The sequence below is a fragment of the Somniosus microcephalus genome, chromosome 13 (assembly GCF_052327205.1).
Source record: "Somniosus microcephalus isolate GS21.2 chromosome 13, FLI_Smic_1.0, whole genome shotgun sequence".
Classification (NCBI taxonomy): domain Eukaryota; kingdom Metazoa; phylum Chordata; class Chondrichthyes; order Squaliformes; family Somniosidae; genus Somniosus; species Somniosus microcephalus.
Genome location: NC_140999.1, coordinates 31816317 through 31837626, shown reverse-complemented (window position 1 = coordinate 31837626; position 21310 = coordinate 31816317). Strand labels below are relative to the sequence as shown.

General features: G+C 46.4%; 1 protein-coding gene across 4 annotated transcripts in view; it reads left to right on the top strand.

The window, feature by feature from the left end:
- The window catches only part of LOC147108188 (leucine-rich repeat and immunoglobulin-like domain-containing nogo receptor-interacting protein 2), a 322653-nt gene extending 317105 nt beyond the window's left edge, over positions 1 to 5548 (top strand). For all 4 annotated transcript variants that reach the window (XM_086004729.1, XM_086004727.1, XM_086004728.1 and 1 more), the window contains one exon: positions 1728 to 5548. In XM_086004729.1, the coding sequence (XP_085860855.1) occupies positions 1740 to 3584 (1845 nt within the window). In that variant the 5' untranslated portion in view covers positions 1728 to 1739 and the 3' untranslated portion in view covers positions 3585 to 5548. The remainder of the gene's footprint in view (positions 1 to 1727) is intronic.
- Positions 5549 to 21310: the final 15762 nt, after the last annotated feature.

Below are 21310 nucleotides of genomic sequence, written 5' to 3'. Positions count from 1 at the left end.
GATGGGACATTTTCACTTTGTATCAGCAGAGTGCCCATTCTAACCTCAATGCCAAAATATTGATTTACGACAATAACAACTTTTATTTATATAGCGCCTTTAAAGTAGTAAAACGTCCCAAGGTGCTTCACAAAATTTGACACCGAGCCACATAAGGAGAAATTAGGGCAGATTGGTCAAAGAGGTAGGTTTTAAGAAGCATCTTAAAGGAGGAAAGAGAGGTCGTGAGGCGGAGAGGTTTAGGGAGGGAATTCCAGAGCTTAGGGCCTTGGCAGCTGAAGGCACGGCCACCAATGGTTGAGCGATTAAAATCAAGGTTGTTTAAGAGGCTAGAATTAGAGAAGCACAGATATTTTGGGGGGTTTGTGGGGCTGGAGGAGCTGTATGGATAGATCTGTATTTTTGTGAACAAACATGAATGTTTTTCGATGCTTTGGCAACATAAGATGTAACTTGTCATGCCAATAAAGCGATTTGAAATGAATTGAATTGAATTGATTACAGAGATAGGGAGGGGCGAGGGCGTGGAAGGATTTGAAAACAAGGACGAGAATTTTAAAATATTTAGTAGAGTTCATCAGCCTGAAGAGCATTTGGTATAGAAATATCCATTGTGATCATATACTTGACCACCACCCTATTAATCCTACTTTCAAATACTCCTGTTATTCCTGGCCGTATAAAGGAAAGTTTAAAAAAACTTATCCGGAGGACCTCGTCAGCTTCTCAATCCTCTTCACCCTGGTCTTCAGCTAAGAGGGGGGGGAGGGGGGGTGGTGGCGGGAAAAGTTGGGGGCAACCCTGCTCTGGCCAAAGTTAAAATCACCGTCGGGGCCCAGTGATGGCATCAGATCCTGATTCGCATATGTGAATTAGGACCCCGCTCGCTTTGGGTGAGCTGCTTTGCCACCTGTCCGGATGTGTCAGTTAAAATCAGTGAAGACGGGATCAGGGCGGCTTTCCGGCAGGTAAAGTAACCTGAGCCATTTTTATTGCCTACCCACCCGGTTTCCGCAGGTGGGAAATGGAGATGCTCAAGGCCCATGAAGGCAAAAGCACCAGTTTCAATAAATTTAAGATTAACATAAAACGAACCTGACATTGAAAACAAATTAAAAAACAATTTTAAGTTTAAATTACCTGCAGGGAACACTGATCCAGGAAGGGGAAAATAAATATTAAATTAATAAAACTTACCAGATGCACTACCTGGGAAATTGAGCTTGCAGGAGCAGCAGTGCCACCTAGTGTTTGAAGGACTGAAAGGTAAGTATAATGGCAAGCATAGACCTTGTAGCTTAAAACTACCTCGCAAGGTTTATCTCCCTCCATGCTGGCCCCCACTTACTTTTTTGTGTAATCTTTAGCTTGCCAGTATCTTCCCATTTTCAAAGCCCTTCTGTGCTTTTAACTACCCGGCCACCTTTTCATGGGATTTCACAGCCGGCCAATGGCCAGAATCCCACCATACAAAGCAGAGGAATCCTGACCCTGGAAACTGAGTTGGGGGTGTCAGAGAGTAGGCCGAAGTTCTGCCCTACTGCAGGGGGGGATAATCCCAGCCTTAATATATTAAAAGATAGATATATGATAAAACTACCATTTTAAAGAAACACCTAACTGAAATCAGGAAAGTTATGTTACTTTAACAGCTTCAACTATTGTAACCAAGCTAACTTTAAGATCCAGCATGAATTTTTCTAATGTCTTTTTGTTTTGTAATGCAGGTGCATGGGAGAATGATAGACTGCATCAGTAACATCATGTTTTACACAATGTCATCATGCTGGCAACAGTTTCTGGGTCTAACCCTGATGGTTCTCGTTACAAGATCAACAGTCAGCTGCCCAGCTCGATGTGAATGTGCTGCCCAAATTAAATCAGTGGTCTGCCACAGGAAACGTCTGACTGCAATTCCAGAAGGCATTCCCATAGAAACAAAGATACTTGACCTGAGCAAAAATAGACTTCGCTGCATCAGTTCTGGGGATTTGGCAACATTTCCCCTTTTGGAAGAAATTGATCTCAGCGAAAACATAATCACAAATGTTGAACCCGGGGCTTTCAACAACTTGTTCAACTTGAGATCCTTGCAGCTGCGCAGCAACCAGCTGAAACTGATTCCCACCGGTGTCTTCACAAGACTTACCAACTTAACACGTCTGGATCTTAGTGAAAACAAAATTGTGATTCTACTAGATTATATGTTCCAGGACTTGAGGAACTTGAAACATCTAGAAGTTGGGGACAATGACCTTGTTTATATCTCACAGCGGGCCTTCAGTGGGCTCCTAGGCCTCGAACAGCTTACCATTGAGAAATGCAACTTGACCTCAATTTCTGCAGAATCGCTTTCCTATCTCCAAAATCTGAGCACTCTCAGACTGCGTTACCTTAGCATCAGCTTTCTGGAAGAACAGAACTTTCGAAAACTGTATAACTTGAAAGAACTGGAGATTGATTATTGGCCACTTCTTGAGACCATTACTCCAACAACACTGTATGGTCTGAACCTCACATATCTCTCCATAACTAGCACAAACCTTTCTTCAGTACCTTCTGGAGCCTTCAGAAATTTGGTCTATCTCAAGTTATTGAATCTGTCTTATAATCCTATAACCACCATTGAATCTGGCTCATTTCGTGATTTAATCCGACTTCAACATTTGTACATGGTTAGTACTCTGCTTACTACAATAGAGCCGCATGCCTTTCTTGGACTGAGGCAATTAAAAGTGTTAAATATTTCCAACAATTTCTTGGTTACGCTGGAAGAAAATGCTTTACAATCCGTAAGCAATTTAGCAGTACTGCGCTTGGATAATAACCCCCTCTCCTGTGATTGCCGCCTTCTGTGGCTTTTGCAGAAGAGAAAGACACTCAGTTTTGATGACAACCAGCCAGTTTGCGCTGCTCCAGCAGATATTCAGGGCAGTGAGTTAAAAGACTTCGAGGACTCTGCCCTCCATGACTACTTTACATGCCAAAAACCCAAAATACGGGACAGAAAACCGCAACGCATAACAGCTGGCGAGGGACAGACTGTCTATTTTACCTGCCGAGCTGATGGCGAACCAGCTCCAGTTATAATGTGGGTCTCTCCTCAACGGAGGATGATTACAAGTAAAAGTATCGGCAGAGCAACAATACTGCCTGGAGGCACTCTGGAGATCCGATTTGTGCAAGTCCGCGATAGCGGCACCCACATTTGCATAGCTAGCAATGCTGGAGGAAATGACACCTCTTTTGCAGTGCTGACCGTAAAGGGACACCCTTCAGATGGAGCCCTGTATGCAAACAGGACTGCATACCTAACAGAGTTCAACGATACTGCGTTCAACGACACGCAGGTATTCCTGAAGTTTACATTTGACCTGAAAACCATCCTGGTGTCCACAGCAATGGGGTGCATCACCTTCCTAGGGGTGGTGCTATTCTGTTTTCTGCTTCTTTTTGTGTGGAGCAGAGGAAGAGGGCATCACAAGAACAATTTCTCGGTTGAATACTCATTTCGGAAGGTTGAAGGCCCAACAGTCAGTAGTGGACAAGGAGGTGCAAGGAAGTTCAACATGAAGATGATTTGAGCCAAGTGTTTAAAAACTAAATGTTATAGATCCTATATATTAACTAGGGGTTCATTGATTACAAGTTTTCATAGCCAATAGGCTGATTGATCATTTAAACCATACAAACTTCTGCTTATAATGTTATAATAATAAGCATAATCAATATTATCTGTATGAATTAATCTTCACTGATGGCTCAGATAAGAGTTACGAGTTGCATGCTGTAAATAGTATTTCAGTCCTTTAACTGGTATGGCCCATCGCAATATGGTATTACCTACTTGACTTGCTAAAAGGCTTTTTGACTCTTCAGGGTAGAAACTGGTTCAGACCTGAGCTCAGTGTGAACCCAGTGAAGTGGTCTTCAAAATTCAAACATGCTGAGTGCTCAACTTACTAATACACAGTAATATAATGGGGTTGTGTCAAGCAAATATTTGACCTTTGTTCTAAACACTCCCAGCCAATCAGTTATATATGACTATGAAAATCTGTAATTCTTTTCTGTGAGAAATGGAATATTTAAATCATTCTTTAATATTGGAAACATAACTCAGAAATTTCTATGGATTATGTTGATGGATCATTTCACATACGGTAGTATATAATCAAATCCTGTTTGGATTTTCTCCTGAATCTGCAGCTCCTTTAATAGGCAATTAAGTGGACAACTACTCAGGTTTGCCCATATTGTATTATTGTCCTGTTATCAGATACTGAGTTGGTTGTACATTATTTCTTTATACGAGATCTTTGAAGCGGCTTTGTATTTTAATTTAAAAAAGAAACTGATTTATGAACATTTTGTTTTATATATATATATGAAAAACATGTTGTTTTGCACTTTCTCTTTTAAATCACAATAATTTTTGCTTACAAAAAAAATGATACTACGGCGATTGTTGTAATTTTGTTTTGCTGAATGTTTTTATTGTGTTTTGTAAAGGATGTCCTTGCAAAGATATTATTATGTCATTAGTAATGACCTGCTAAATGTTCCTGTAGTTTTCCGCATCATTTCACTCGAGCTTAAAAAAAATCAATTTCCCAATTCATCGAAAAACTCTATTACTAAAGCAATTATGTATACTTCTTTCCATCTACATCTTTTTATAATAATCGTAATATACAAATTACACTCACAGTATGATATGCTTTAATAAGCAAATAAATTCAAAGCTGAATAGCCTTGTCTTATGGCACTGTAATAATTTACCCCAGGAAATAATAGATATCTCCAACACAGAAAAGGAATTAATTCATTTAAGACAAATACTAATGTTTGGACTATAAAAAGATTTTCACATTAAAAAAGTCTTACTGTCTTGATGAAGCGGAGTCTGTGGAAGATACGGGATTTTATGTACCTACCTACAATGCACAGGATGCCTCACCAACTCTGCAAACCAACCATTTATCATGGTGTACTGTAGCCAGATGATCATTAAGATAAATTATCACTACGAAAAGAGGGGAACAACCGTTTATTCAAAAAGAAATTGAAATTTGAAAATGCGGAAATAGAAGAGCAAATATATTTTTCCATTGAGATAATATACAGAAATGTTACGGTGAGCTAGCACATATGTGAAATAGTACATTTTAAAATAAATTATATTAGTTTAAAAGTAACTTTCAGGAAGCAGTGAAAAAAATTAAAAATGATTGCTATCCATTAAAACTTTTTTTTTCTCCACACTGTTGTTATGCACTATATGAGTATCAACTGAATGAATTATAAAAATATCCAGAATTAATTAACCACTTTTATACAACATATATGTGGCTCTGCCAATTGTTTGTAGTATGAACAAGTGTCGTAGCAATGAGACCTTGACATCACTCCTCACAACCACAGACAGTGCTTCCAACTCTAACGGCAATAATTTGTTTTATTTCAAAACCTGTTCAAAGTATATATATGTAAAAAAAAATGTAACAGGAGTGCAATTTTTTTGAAAAATAAACTACTTGTCACACAACATGATTATTCTTTTCTAAACCATGAGTTTCCATCATGTGCTGTAATCCTCTGTGTAGATGACAAATGGGTTAACAACCCTTTTTATTGCGGAATAGGCAGACCAGATTAATACCTAGTTTAAAGCATCTTCGTCACTAAGATAGGCTCAAAGAGCTGGGACTTCAGAGAACATAATAAGAACATAAGAAATAGGAGCAGGACTTCGGGGTGATTTGATTGAGGGAATAGATAGTGTTCGAATTGACAGTTTGTTTCAACTAAATAGGTTAGGCAGGACCAGAGGTCACAAACCCAAGTTATGTAAGGCCAGAACTAGGTTAGATGTTAGGCGGTGGAACAGGCTGCCAGCTCGTGTGGTAAGCGTTGATTCGCTGAATTCCTTCAAGCGAGAGTTGGATCTCTTCTGGCCAAGGCGGAGACCACCTTATATAAAAGGTAGGTACTGTATCACATTAATCAGGGCCAGAATGGTCTCCTGGACTCGTTTCCATTGCCTAAAGGGGTTGGATAGGAATTTTCCAGATTTTCTTTCCCTAATTGGCCTGGGTTTTATCAGTTTTTTCCGCCTCTGCCAGGAGATTACATGGCTTGCAGGTGTGGTGGGGAATGTATGTATTGTGATGCACAAGGCATTGCAGTTGTATGGGACAGGCTGGATGGACCAGAGGGTCATTTCCTGCCTGTCACTGTCGTATGTTTGTTTATGACCCAATAACAAAATGGCCGGTCTGTATCCTTTTCAAACAGAGGATTTCATGTAATGACCTTATAAACAATATAAAGTACACATCACTGTACACCTGTAATAATGATTCTTTACCACCTCTCAAGTAGCTAATAAGCCACTTAACTAGCATAAATGATGAAAAATTAATAATCCAGCTGTAGAGTGTGCAGTATTTATGAAAACTGGCCAGTAAATTGGAGCAGAAGCTGTTTCCAGTGTTTCGGAATTGATTCCCCAAAATGTTCTGGTGGGAGTTGACCTTTTCGGCAACACCCACCAACAAGTCCCAGGCCGCCTAATCATCATATATTAAAATGATAGCCAGAGGCACTGCCACCTCAAGGTTCCTAGATTTACACTTGTAACGCACTATGGGAGAGTTGGAATGAGAAATAAAAGGTGCAACTGTTTCCAGGATCATCTGAGAAGTGAGAAATGTTTTGAGTCTGAAGGTTACTGAAAGTTTGAGTAGCGATTACTGCAGCTGGGAATGGCATTTTGGAGCATTTCTTTTTGCACTCAGTTCACAAAACCTTGTGGAAGGTGATAGCACCAGGAGATTTTGACCACTTCCACCCACAGCAAGCCTTCTCGGGAGCAGATATGGCATTCCCTATGGCAATACCTTTGCATGCCATTATTGAGGAGGAGGTGGAGCAGAAGAGGATGGAGGAAAGGAAAGTGAGGCAGCAATCAAGGAGAACGTCCCACCAGATATTATCCTCCCCCAAAATATACAGACAACACATGTTCTATGAGGACCTTGGATGTATTTTAAAAGACTGCGCTTCACCAAAGAAGCAATAGGGGAGCTGTGCCAGTTACTGCATGAGGACCTAAAGTCACAGCCACCTGCCCACACTGCTCTACCTGTGGCTATGAAGATGACAACGACACTCATCTTTTACAGCACCAGGTCATATCAGGCAGCCAAGGGAGATTTCTGAACATCAGCCAGGGTGAAGAACCAACATAAGAACATATAAGAACATAAGAAATAGGAGCAGGAGTAGGCCATTCGGCCCTTCGAGCCTGCTCCGCCATTCAATGAGATCATGGCTGATCTTCTGCCTCAACTCCATTCACCGGCCCTTATCGCCATATCCCTTGATGCCCTTACTAGTCAGAAATCTATCGACTTCTGTTTTGAATATACCCAATGACTGAGCCTCCACAGCCCTCTGGGGCAGAGAATTTCAAAGATTCACCACCCTCTGTGTGAAGAAATTTCTTCTCATCTCAGTCCTGAATGGCCTACCCTTTATCCTGAGGCTGTGGCCCCTGGTTCTAGACTCCCCAGCCAAGGGAAACATTCTCCCAGCATCCACCCTATCAAGCCCTGTAATAATTTTGTATGCTTCAATGAGATCCCCTCTCATTCCTCTGAATTCAAGAGAATACAGGCCTAGTTTACTCAATCTCTTCTCATACAACAATCCCGCCATCCCAGGAATCACTCTCGTGAACCTTTGTTGCACTCCCTCTATGGCAAGTATATCCTTCCTTAGGTAAGGAGACCAAAATTGTACACTGTGCTCCAAGTGTGGTCTCACCAAGGCCCTATATAATTGGAGTAAGACTTCTTTACTCCTGTACTCAAATCCTCTTGTAATGAAGGCCAGCATACCATTTGCCTTCCTAATGGCTTGCTGCCCCTGCACATTCACTAATGGTAAGATTGGGCAGAGTCAACATGGATTTATGAAAGGGAAATCCTGTTTGACAAACCTATTGGAGTTCTTTGAGGATGTAACTAGTGGAGTAGACAAAGGAGAACCGGTAGATGTGCTGTATTTGGATTTTCAGAAGGCCTTCGATAAGGTCCCACACCCAGGTTCCTTTTAGCATCTGCATTCCCCAATCTTTCACCATTTAAGAAATACTCTGCCTTTCTGTTTTTGCTACCAAAGTGGATAGCTTCAGATTTATCCACACGATATTCCATCTGCCATGTTCTTGCCCACTCACTGAGCCTGTCACATCCTCTTCACAACTGACACTGCCACCTAGCTTTGTATCATCAGCAAATTTGGAAATGTTACATTTAGTCCCCTCATCCAAATCATTGATATAGATTGTGAATAGCTGGGGCCCAAGCACCAATCCTTGCGGTACCCCACTACTCACAGCCTGCCATCCTGAAAAAGACCCGTTTATTCCTACTCTTTGTTTTCTGTCTGTTAACCAATTCTCAATCCATGCTAGGATATTACCCCCAATTCAATGTGCCCTAACTTTGTTCACCAACCTCTTGTGTGGGACCTTATCGAAGGCCTTCTGAAAATCCAGATACACCACATCTACCGGTTCCCCTTTGTCTACTCCACTAGTTACATCCTCAAAGAACTCCAATAAGTTTGTCAAACAGGATTTCCCTTTCATAAATCCATGTTGACTCTGCCCAATCTTACTATTAGTTTCTAAGTGCCCAGTTATTGCATCCTTTATAATAGATTCCAGCATTTTCCCAACTACTGATGTGAGGCTAACAGGTCTGTAGTTCCCCGTTTTCTCTCTCCCTCCTTTTTTAAATAGCGGGGTTATATTTGCTATCCTCCAATCTGCAGGAACCATTCCAGAATCTATAGAATTCTGGAAGATGGCAACCAGTGCGTCCACTATCCCAATGGCCACCTCTTTCAAAACCTTAGGATGTAGGTCATCCAGTCCTTGAGATTTATCAACTTTCAGTCTCATTCATTTTGCTAGTACTGTTTTTTTTACTAATAATAATTTCTTGAAGTTCCTCATTCTCACCACACCCTTGGTTTTCTCGTATTTCTGGGAGGTTTTTTGTGTCTTCCTCCGTGAGGACAGATATAAAGGGCTCGATTTTGCCAGGCCCGAGGAGGTGAGATTGGAGGCATGTGAGTTGTTAAAATCGCAAAAAAATGGTGGGTGGGTCTGATCCCACCTCCATCCCGCCTCCGACGATTTTCCCACATGCGAGTTTTCTGACCCCGATTCCAAGAGGCGGGATAGGCCCTTAAGGCCCTTAACAACCACTTAATTGCCTCTATAATCCCATTTTGAGAGGCCTTTCTGACTTTAACCCTTTTCCCACGTTCTGCATGCCTCCTCTGGAACACGCCAGTGAATCCTGGCAGCTTCACAAGTGGACTGCTTACTAACAGCTGCAGCTCCACCATTATAAAGGAGTTTTCACCAATCATCATTTGCAGGTGGCAGAACTTTGTTGTCTCATGTCTGGGGGAACTTTTAGCAGGCATACTCATTGTTCTGGAAGTTTGGAGCCTGACACCCATCTCCAGTGTGGCCTCCTGGGAAACCCCTCACCCCAACTTGACTGAGCACTTCCTCAACTGAGGTATTTACCAGAAGAATGGGAACTATTTATTTCCTTTCCTCCTGGACATCAGATTCGGACGAAGACCAGTCGCGGCAGCAGCAGAACCCTGACCAACAGCAGCACCAACTGCAGGAGCAACAGCAGGAGCTCCAAGCTGCTGCTCACCCACCTGAAGCTGCACAGGCCAGAAGGCGCCAGCACATGGAAGCATGTCAGCGCAGGAGATACCCCCAAAACAGGGTCTACAGACAGAGGATCAGCTACCTCAACATGACTGAGCAGCAGTGCCAAAGGAGACTCAGACTTTTGTGAGAGGTAGTGGGTGGCATCTGCGCAATGCTGCAGCAAGACCTGGAGCCCAGAGGAGCAGGTGGACACCCCTTACCAGTGGCCGTCAAAGTCACCACTGCACTCAACTTTTTAGCTTCAGGCTCATTCCAGGGATCAGCAGCAGACATCAGCGGCGTCTCCCAGGCGGCCGCACACACTTGCATCACGCAGGTAACCGATGCCCTTTTTGCCATCGCGCACAATCACATCAATTTCTCCAAGGATCAAGCCAGTGTAACTGCACGTGCAGTTGGGTTTGACAATCTGGCAGGCTTTCCAAGGGTGCAGGGTGTCGTTGACTGCACACTTGTGGCCCTAGAGATACCCCATCACAATCGAGGTATTTTTGTCAACCACAAGGAATTCCACTCCCTCAACGTACAGTTGGTGTGTGACCACAAGAAGGAAATTTTGCATGTTTGTGCCAAGTACCCTGGCAGTTGCCATGACTCCTTCATACTGCACCAGTCTAGTGTGCCTCCACTCTTCAGTTTGCCAGACCAACTTTGCGGATGGCTACTTGGAGACAAGGGCTATCCCCTGAAGATGTGGCTAATGACGCAGTTGAGGAGCCCTTCCAACGAAGCAGAGGAGTGCTACAACTCCAGCCACATGTCCACCAGATCCATAATCGAGCAAACCATCGGCTTGCTGAAGATGCGTTTCAGATGCCTTGATAGATCAGGTGGAGCCCCGCAGTACTCAGCAGCCAGGGTCTCCAGAATGGTCGTGGTTTGCTGTGCACTTCACAACATGGCACAGCATCGTGACTTACAGATGCCTGAGGAACAAGTGGCTCATCGCATAGCCTCCTCAGATGATGATGAGGAGGAGGAGGAGGAGGAGGAGAGTGACAACGAACAGCTTGTAGAGGCGCATCAACCAGCGGCAGCAGCATGCGAGCAAATTGCTGCCCGGGATGCAAGGCACGCACTCATCTTGGCCAGATTTGCTTAGCCTGCACAATCAAACACTTTTGCCTCGCACCTTCTTATCAGACCCTCGACAATGGCCAGGAACCTGCGGATTCCTATCACTCTGACCACCATACTGACAATTGCAAGTAATCCTAAGCCCTCAATGTGGAAGTCCCATTAGCGTCATGACACACACCACAACTGCAACAGTTTGCCATCAGAATTTTTAATGGCAATAAGCATCTGATGGCTTTTCAACATTAAACATAACATTACACCCAAGTGACTACTCTTGTGACTACTTGTGCATTATCTTCCTCTTACGCGTGCTCCTACGTGGTGCTTCCCCTGTGGCTTCAGCAGATGTGGAGGCCCCTTGCTCACTTTCCTGCTGCTCCTGTCTCGACACCTTTGGTGGGTGTCCTCTGGGGATGCGAACCTGTGAGGGCTCGGCAACAGTCTGCTGCCCCTGCGGCTGTGCAGGGGTTGAGACGCCGATCTCAGTTGGGTGGGGACTCTGGTGGGGCTCTGACCGAGGGATTTGCAGTGGCATGGGCGTGTGAGCACTTGGAGAGGAGCCCCCACTTCCTTGCTGTCTGCCACCAACATCCCTCTCATGGGTCAGCCCCACTTCAGAGCTAGCAAGTGGCTTGACAGCACCTTGCTGCACTTCAGGGGGGCTATGAGGACCAGTTTCTGTACTGGAAGTCCTACTCCCGAGGACTTGCATGAATGTCTGGTTTGTATGCTCAATAGCTGACCATCACTCCTCAAGAGATGTCAGTCTATTGTGAACAATGACCATGTTTTCACGACCCTGGCGACCTAAGCTCCTCCATGGCCATAGCCATCCTCTCCTCTATGGTAGCCATCCTTTCCAGGGAGGTTGCCATCCTTTCCGTAGTGATGCGTGATGTAAGAAAACTACTAGGCACTTGGTCTGAGTATTAAACAAGGCTTTAATCAACTGTTTTTCAACATGGAGATCGAGTTGTGTCCTTCACCAGTTCCTGTTAAAGAATGTCCTGAGCAAGCTGGGCCCATGCCCGAGTATTTATACTCTCCCTGGACAGCGCCACCAACAGGCCGCCCAGTATTATTTCATAAGTCATTTCCACATGAATGACAAGATTCATGTCAATGCGTTCATGTGCCAATGCCTCCACAAAGGCTCTGCTCATGTCAGCGATGGACTCCTCCATTCGCTCCACACTCACAGCGACCCTGGAGACAAAACCTGCCAGAGACTCCTGCACCTGTTCCTGGAGTTCAAGCATTGCTGTCCTTCTGGATGGACCCAGAGGCACAGGGTCGACATGCAGCGGAGCCGAGCTGGGAGCGTCCTGCGCCCTCCAATGAGGATGCTCCACTGCTGTCCCTGTCTCCACCATCTGCTGATGCTCACTTGTGAGCTGTGATACACCAGGTGACAACTCTACTCTATGTCCCGAAGGTCCCACCGAGTGTCTACGCTGGTGATGTGTGCGCTGAATTCTGCTGACACAGTGCCCTCAGAGGTTGCAGCTTCCTCTGAGGAGTCTGGAAGCTCAGGCTCTTCCTCCTGGACAGTGGGGACGGGGGCTGTCGATGGTTCTGTGGGGGAGTAAAGGAAAGAGTTAGAGATGTGAGGTCAAGGTTACATGCACATTGAATAGTGCAGATGATCATAAGTCAATCTGTTAGAGCATCAGATTCATTATCAATGACTCATGCAATGTCAATGAGAGAGATGCCAAACTATTCTGCCACCAGCTTGATGTGATGCGCCTGCCTGTCCGTCCCCCACTTGGAAATCCTCCTCGATTCCGGCAATTTCCAGGGCCGCCTTCTCCGAGGTGGTGAGCTGAGCTACTGAGGGTGGCCCTCCTCCTGTCATGGCTCTTTCCCTCTTATTGTGGACTCTCTTTTCCTGCAATGAGGGACACAAGTGGAGTTTGAGTGAGAATGAAGGAGTGAGTGTAGAGATTCCATAGCATAGATGCTTAGAAGGAGACAAAAGGCCCTCCCTGTGTGTTGTAAGTTGTCATTGCATCACAGTGATTGAGAGTGTGAGGGCTGCATGGTAGAATAGTTAAGTGAATGTGACCATAGCGAGAGAGGGAATGGGTAAGGGTGCAAGGATGTAAGTGTCAAGTGGGATGTGGAGGAAGAGATTGGCAAAGCAGAGTGCTGGTGAGGAGAGGCGATGGGGGTCAGATTGAGGGTGAAGGGAAAGCCATACTCACTTTTCCAGTGCGCAGAAGGTCATGAAACCTCTTCCTGCACTGCAGCCAGGTTCTGCGGAACATAGAGATGCTATTGACCTCCCTGGCCACTTGCAGCCACACAGCTTTAGTTTGTCGTGGTGGCTTTTTTCTCCCTGAGGAAGGGAAGAGCACCTCCTTATTAGATCTTGCTCCCTTCACCAGAGCTTGGAGGGAGGGCTCATCAAATCGAGGTGCACACTTTTGCTTGCTGGTGGACATGGTCGGTAAATGAAGTCTTTCATATAATGTCCAAAGCGTTTCCAGTCTCCAGAAGAAGCAAGGCTGCTTGCAGGCCTTAAATCCAGCGGCACTGATGACATCATCGGAGGCGACTTTCAGGATGGAAAGACTAATTGGGCCAGGGGTTCCCACACGCTGGAAATCAATTGCCCAATTAGGGGAAAATCGCTCTTTCTCCCCACATCACACTGGAGTCGGGTTCAGGACTCTAAAAGCACCTGACACGCCCCAGCCCGCCCACACTGGCAAAATCGAGCCCTATGTATTTATTTAATTTCTCTGCCATTTCCTCATTCCCCAGTATAAATTCTTCCGTCTCTGACTGCAGCGGACCTACATTTACCTTTGCCAGTCTTTTCCTTTTCACATACCTATAGAAGCTTTTACAATCCATTTATATATTTTTTGCTAGTTTGTGCTCATATTCCATTTTCCCTTTCTTTATCAATTTCTTGGTCCCCCTTTGCTGATTTCTAAAAAGATCCTAATCCTCAGGCTGACCGCTTTTTCTGGCAACTTTATAAGCTTCCTCCTTTGACTTAATACTAACTTTAATTTCTTTTGTTAGCCGTGGTTGGATCACTCTTCCTTTTTGGGTTTTTATGCCCTAGAGGAATATATGTTTGTTGCAAATTAAGCATTATTTCCTTGAATGTTAGCCATTGTATGTCCACCTTCATACCCTTCAGTGTAGTCTCCCAATCTACCATGGCTAACTTGTCCCTCATACCCATAACCAGCCTGTATTCATCAGGTGACTGACGTACTTTTAAGGAGAACTGGGAGAATTCTCTCTCTTTGGCATCACAGTAAGACAACTGCGAGTTAGGACCATTCAGTTTCATAGGGTTGCCGGCTTTCCCAAGGTTCAGGGCGCAATAGATGGCACCCAAATTGCGTTACAAGCTCTTGCTGCCAACTCGCTCAACAGAAAAGGCTTCCACTCCCCGAATGTACAGATTGTTTATGACAATATGTAAAATGTTACAACATATCAGACTTCTTCAACCTACACCAATAAAAATTACCTGATTGAATGTCAGCACCAAATAAGGACACTCCTTCCTCTATGACTCTAATCTTCATGGAGAACAGCACACAACGTCGATTCTCATTCTATTTCACTACAATAAAGTTCAGTGAACACAAGCCAACATACTCTTTCCTAACACCGTGCTCCCCCTGGGTGGCAACACATGGCTTTCTTTCACTTATCCTAGTGTTTTTCCCAGGTATAACATGAGGGGCAGTATCGTGAGCGGTGGCAGGTTGCTCCTGTGCTACAAGAAGTTCATGGGGCTGACGTGACCCTCCTCTCATGGCAGCTTGCTTGTGGAGGCAGCCATTGCAGGAGAAGTTGTTAAGGCAGTGAAAACAATGGGATGAAATTGGGTGTTCCGATCACCCCACCCTGCCCCTCATCCCAATGTTCCGATCTACGCCCATCCCGATCAACCCCCACCCTGATGTCACAATTTACCCCCCCCCGATCAATCTCCCTCCCAGTCATCCAATTGACCCTCTTCCGTTTCACTTCTCCCCCAACCCTTCCAATCACTTCCCCCGCTACCACGTCCTGAAATTGCAGAGGTCTTCACCGACGAGCTGCCTGGGGATGCCCACCAGGTGTCTGCAGCTCGCCAGTCTGGTGTTAATGTGGCCCAATATTGGAGGGCCTCGGGACTACCTGTCCTGATGTAGCAATCGTTCCCTGCGCCAAAATTGTGCTGGCCTGCTTGAACGAATCTCTAGGCCTTTGTTTCTTTATGAGATAATCTGCTATTTCATTCCACTCAGGATTCCTCTCCCTGTTTGCCTGTGGGTTTCTTACATATGTTTTTTCGTTCTTCTCTTTTACTGATTGTATCAATATGCCTGTACGCCTCTTATGTTGAATTTTTGAAGAAGAATCCATCCACAGATCAGTAATTTGTCTGTTCTCTCCACAGATGCTAACTGACCTGCTGTGTGTTTCAAGCACTCCCTGTTTTTATTACAGATTGCATTGGTAACCCTCACGATTCATTACTGAATGTATATCAATTTGTTTTATTGCAGAATTCACTGAAGTTCTGCACTTTCATCTGCTTATTCCTTTATTGCTTACAACAATATTGGGGTGCCCTCTAACACCCTCTAACACTTATAACAGATTAATGCTGTTGCGAAATGTATTGCTTCAGATCTAATAGCTTACTGTTTACAAAAATATTATACTCGCTTAATAAAATATTGTCATTTTTAAGAGATTAATATCTTTGATACAAAATAAAGAGCACATTGTAGCTTTCATCTTTCCAGGATTTATTCCAAAATTTAGTGGACATACTTGCCCTGAATACAAAACAGTGACATTATAATAAATCAGCTAAGAATGAAATGTAGGTCTCTCTTATTCTAAATCCAGGCACGCAAAATATGGGGCCCTTTCATGCATTTTGATGGTGTCAACCAGTGAGTTTCTTGGTGACTTTGCTCCTGACAGCGCTTCTCCATCTAGCAGAGACAGAAGGTCAGCGCAAGCATCGAGGAAGAGGAATTGCAATTCCAGCCTTGGGACAGCAAGAAGCAGCGATCTGGTCCAATAATTATTGGCTATGCTTAGTGACAATGTGCATTTGCGCGGTAGTGCTGAGAGGTGCTGACAACACATTTTGGCCCAGAAATTCGATTGCGCCCGGAATCGGGCACGCAGAGACCACGAGTAGTATGTGCTGGGACCTAATGGGTCAGGCGTGCAGCCAGCGCTACCTTGACTGGCTGCTTATTGGGGCACTCCTGTTTGGCGGGAAATCAGGCATCTTTGTCAACACTTAAAGGCAGCCAGCACCTTGTAAAGGGGAGGTTCCATTGTGGCTGCAGACACAGGAAAGATTCAGAATGGTTCAGAGCTCCAGAGAGGGCACACACCTAGGCTCTCTGATGCAGCTTTGGAGGTCCTGATCCAGGCAGTGGATGGGAGGAGAGAGATCCTTTTCTACCCAGGGGACAGAAAGCCCTCTAGGCAACACTTCCATCACCAGTGGGAAGAGGTCACTGAGGAGGTCAATTCAAGGAGCTTAGCTCCCAGGACAGGCCCGCATTGCCGAAAGAAATTTAATGACCTCACCAGAGTTGTCAAGGTACGAATCCTACCTCTCACCTCAATTACTCTCTCCTCACACGTGCACCACCTGCAGCCTGACTATTCACAAGACTCTCCTCCCCCCATTTCCCTTCACTTTCCTATGATCACTGCACCAGACTTAACTCCATTTCCTTCTCCTCCTACTCATGCACTCTGGAGGAGAAGGAAACATGGTGAAGGGGTGAGTCATGGTCGTGACAAGTGGCAATTCTGGAGGGGATGTCATGCAGGATTTCTTCCCACCTTAGCCTCTTTTTGCCTTCTTACTTCTATCTCACCCTACACACCCTGCTCGATAATCTTTACAGCGGTAGCATGACTTTCATTGTAGGCCAGCTCTGCAGCTGTGCCTGGGTTCCTGACAGTAGTCATGAGCTAAGTCTGAAGGGGATAACCTTTGTCACCCAGTAGCCAGCCCATAATCTGACAGCCTGGTTGGAATAAAGATGGCATATAGCACTGGCACAGGATTGTTTTGACTTTCGGGTCAAAAGGTTTGCTTACACCACATTTAATGGGGCCTTGAGGTCTGTTTAATAGATCAGTGTTTCCCAAACTAGGGTCTGCGGACCCCGGGGGGGGGGGCCTGTAGAGTCGCTCCAGGGGGTCCACGACTGGAGGTCATTTCAAGCCTGCTCCTCTTTATAAAACCGACACTGATTCAGTTCTTGCGAATTATTCTCAACAGCTGGGCCCGCCTCCTCACAGAGGCCTACAGCTCTCACTCGCTTTGCAATGAGCGCTCCCTGCCAGTCGAGCCGATTCATCTCCCTAGCGCCACAACCCTGTGCCATCCTCCCAACACGTGATCAGAGCGCCTGCAGGGCCCTTCAACCACGTGCCTGAACGTGTTCACATAAAGACGTACAATCCCACGGTGCAGCTGTTACAGAACATGCCAGTGGGCCGGTACGGCGGTGAGTCAGGCTTCCAGCAGCATCCCAGCATGCTCACAGGTGCTCGTGCCCTCACTCACCTTGGCTGGCCTGCTGAAGGCTTTAAAAACTGTCCAGCACTAAGTGGCTCATAGTGGCCATCTGTTGCTGCAGAGTGCCCAGGACTGGTGTGAGGAGCAGGCACACCCATCGCACTGATATCTGTAAGTAAATGCCTGTTTTCTTAAAAGCATTATTAAAACACCCTCTACATGCAGCACTTTCATATTATTAGTATTATTATATAGTATTGTAGGTATTGTCATATACCTAACCAATAACGGAGTTCAACTCAGAAGAACAACAAACTGGTTTTTAATGTTGAATTCGATTAAATACAGCAGACAACGGAGATTGATGTTGGAGAGATGTGGAACAGGTCTTTCCCCAGCGGGGACGCCACGAGGACTGACTAGGCAGTCCGGAGGTTTGCACGATGACGTCATCACGTTTGCGTCGTGATGTCATCGCGTTGTCCGCGTTTTCCCACGCTTGTGGCGTCACGTGACTTGCGACGTGACGCCATCGCGTTTGCCCGCGCTTGGGGCGGTCAAGTGAATTACGTGATGATGTCATTACGTTTGCCCGGCACTGCAGCTGGCCGTTGCGGCCGAAGTCGCGGGAGCGGGAGGCCGAACCGGGCCGGCGGCCATCGCGGGCGCGGGAGGCCGAACCGGGCCGGCAGCCGTCGCGGGAGTGGGAGGCCGAGCTGGGCCGGCTCACGTCCTTAAAGGGGCAACGCCCCGTACAGATAAACTGTATATACAAACATAGGTAAAGGGAATTATGTACAGGTAAGTAAGGGACACCCAGTGGTACCGCTACATGCGCCCCCCAGAATTCGCTTTAATGAACGACAAAAGGTGAGGTAGTCTGACGAGCCTGCCTGAACGACTCCTGCAGTCTCGAGACGGAGACTGTTGGGTGGCTGATGGTCAGGCGGACAATCGTAACTGACATGCTGTAACGACGATGGGTGGTCGGTGGTCACGGCGGTCGTGCTGTCTGGACTTGGCGGGCGAGGTCGAAAGGTGCTTGTCGTGAGCGGATCCTTACGCGTGTCGTGGTGAATAAAACATATCCGTCATGCGAAGGACCGTGGAGACGTGCGACCTCTGCAGCCCATGGTTCAAAGCGGGCGCCGGGGTGAAACAGCTGGCCGCGTCATAGTGACTGGCAGGTTTGGCAGATGCGGAATGTGGCTCTGATGATGTTGGAAAAAGTCCCCAGTCTGACAAAATCTGCAGGAATGCCGAACGGGCGATCCAGGAGGACTTGGAGGGTGAATTCGGTGAACTCGCCGACAGGTGAGTGAACTCTTCGGCCGTCTGCAACGCATGGAACGGTGCATGCCGTAGTGCTAAGACGGTAGCACAAAAGAGCGTGAACCGTTGCTGCGTTGATCAGTGATCGGCGATGACAGCAACTTTCGCATAGCCGATCGCGGCCGCGGGATGCCCGTTGGACCCGTCGTCGATGTTTGCAGCGACAGTAGACGTTTGCGTTTGTTGAGGGGAACACTGTAGAGAGGGCGGTAACGCTTCGAGTTGTTGTTGCTTTAGGGGGAAAACTGCCCGGAGGGCGGCAACGCTTCCTTTCGCGCCGAAAAGCGTGGTAGAAAACACAACCAGCAGGCTGACGGGCTGGTGCGTCGTCGGCGGGGAATGAGTCTTCGTGTTTCACGAGGGATGGGTCCTCATGGTTCGCGAGGGATGGGTCCTCGTGGGTCGCGAGGAGTGCGTCCTCGTGGTTCGTGAGGGATGGGTCCTCGTGGTTCGTGAGGGATGGGTCCTCGTGGTTCGTGAGGGATGGGTGCTCGTGGGTCGTGAGGAGCGAGTCCTCGTGGCATCTCCGCGGGGGCGCGCTCTGATCTTGAGGGCCCGAAAACCTGCGGAACCCGCGCTTGGAGGGATTCATACTTGCTGTTGTGTTGGGAGCTGTCGTGGTGGTGGACGATCCGTAAGGCGGTAGAGCGAACGAATACGGACACCGTAAGCAGGTGCGTGGTCTGCGCCGCATCGACGTTCTCGGCGAACGGAGCTTCTACCTTTACAAAGCACGAGGGCGGTTGTTGCTCCATGAATTGCGGTAGCGACAGCAAAACGGCTGATACTTCCATGGCGTGCTTCGTTTGTGAAAATCGTTCACAAAACTCGGGGTCCGGCTGCATTTCGTCCATGAAAAACGGGATCACCTCCAGGCTGCGCTTCCTTTGCGAATACATTCGCAAGGACGGGGTCGCCAATGTAGGAATTGGTGTTCGTCGGTTGTTGTTCGTCGGTTGTTGGTCGTCGGTTGTTGTTCGCCGTGCTCTTCTTCTGCGAAAGCATTCACAGAGACGGGGTTCAGGCTCTGCGCTGCTTCCATGAAAAATGTTCACGGAGACAGTGTCACCAGTGTAGGTGTTGGACGAATTCAGCTGTGCACGTCGGTCGTCTTCTGTGAAAACGAGGTTCAGGCTGTGCGTTTCTTCCGTGAAAAATGTTCACGGATACGGGGTCACCAATGTAGGTGTTGGACGAATTCGGCTATGCACGTCGGTCGTCTTCTGTGAAGATGAGGTTCAGGCTGTGCGTTTCTTCCACGAAAAACGTTCACGGATACGGGGTCACCAATGTAGGTATTGTCGTATACCTAACCAATAACAGAGTTCAGCTCGGAAGAACAACAAACTGGTTTTTAATGTTGAATTCGATTAAATACAGCAGACAGCGGAGATTGATGTTGGAGAGCTGTGGAACAGGTCTTTCCCCAGCGGTGATGCCACGAGGACTGACTAGGCAGTCCGGAGGTTTGCGCGATGACGTCATCACGTTTGTGTCATGACATCATTGCGTTATCCGCATTTTCCCGCGCTTGTGGCATCACGTGACTTGCGACGTGACGTCATCGCATTTGCCCGCGCTTGGGGCGGTCACGTGAATTGCGTGATGATGTCATCATGTTTGCCCGGCACCCGGCACTGCAGCTGGCCGTTGCGGCCGAAGTCGCGGGTGCGGGAGGCCGAACCGGGCCGGCGGCCATCGCGGGCGCGGGAGGCCGAACCGGGCCGGCGGTCGTCGCGGGAGCGGGAGGCCGAGCTGGGCTGGCGGCTGTCGCGGGAGCGGAAGGCCGAGCTGGGCTGGCTCACGTCCTTAAAGGGGCAATGCCCCGTACAGGTAAACTGTATATACAAACATAGGTAAAGGGAATTATGTACAGGTAAGTAAGGGACACCCGGTGGTACCGCTACAGTATTATAATTTAGATGGGGGTGGGGAGAGATCCGGAATTACTAATCCATTTGAAAGGGGTCCTTCAACCAAAAAAGTTTGAGAACCACTGTAGTAGATCACACCTCCTTTTCTCTACGTAAAGCCAGTCCTCCAACAGTAGGTGGCGGTGTTACATTTTTTTCACTGCCTTCAGCTTCTTTCAACTCCGGTCATTTTGCCTGCTTATAGTCTGTAAAAAGCATTTTGAACTTTTAATTCCTTTTTGATATGTTTCTTCTACTCAGAGTTTACAGTCTGGTGTCTTAAATCTGCTCAGGGGTTCCTGAGAACGAAATACATGGTGCAATGCTTTGCCACTTGGCTGCCTGTAGTGTGCAAAAAAAAAATCTTCAGGCAAGTAGTTGGAGTCTTGCAGAGAGGCTTTAGAATCCTTCTAATTAATTGCGTTTCTCCTGCTCAGATTTTACAGTTTGTCGCCTAAGTTGCGCTCAGGGCTCCTTTTTTCACATTTTTGGAAAAATAAATAATTAGTTTCATACCAATGTGTCTGGTGGCTATTTACAGTGTGTAAAAATGTCAGGAAACCACTTAAAATCTTCCAGGATCCTTTCAAATCTTTCTATTCTGTTTCTTTTGGTGTAATTGTTCAGTATTGTGCCTGCAAGGCTCTCAGTGTTTCTTGTTTTTCTTCACACTGACACATATGCAATGCT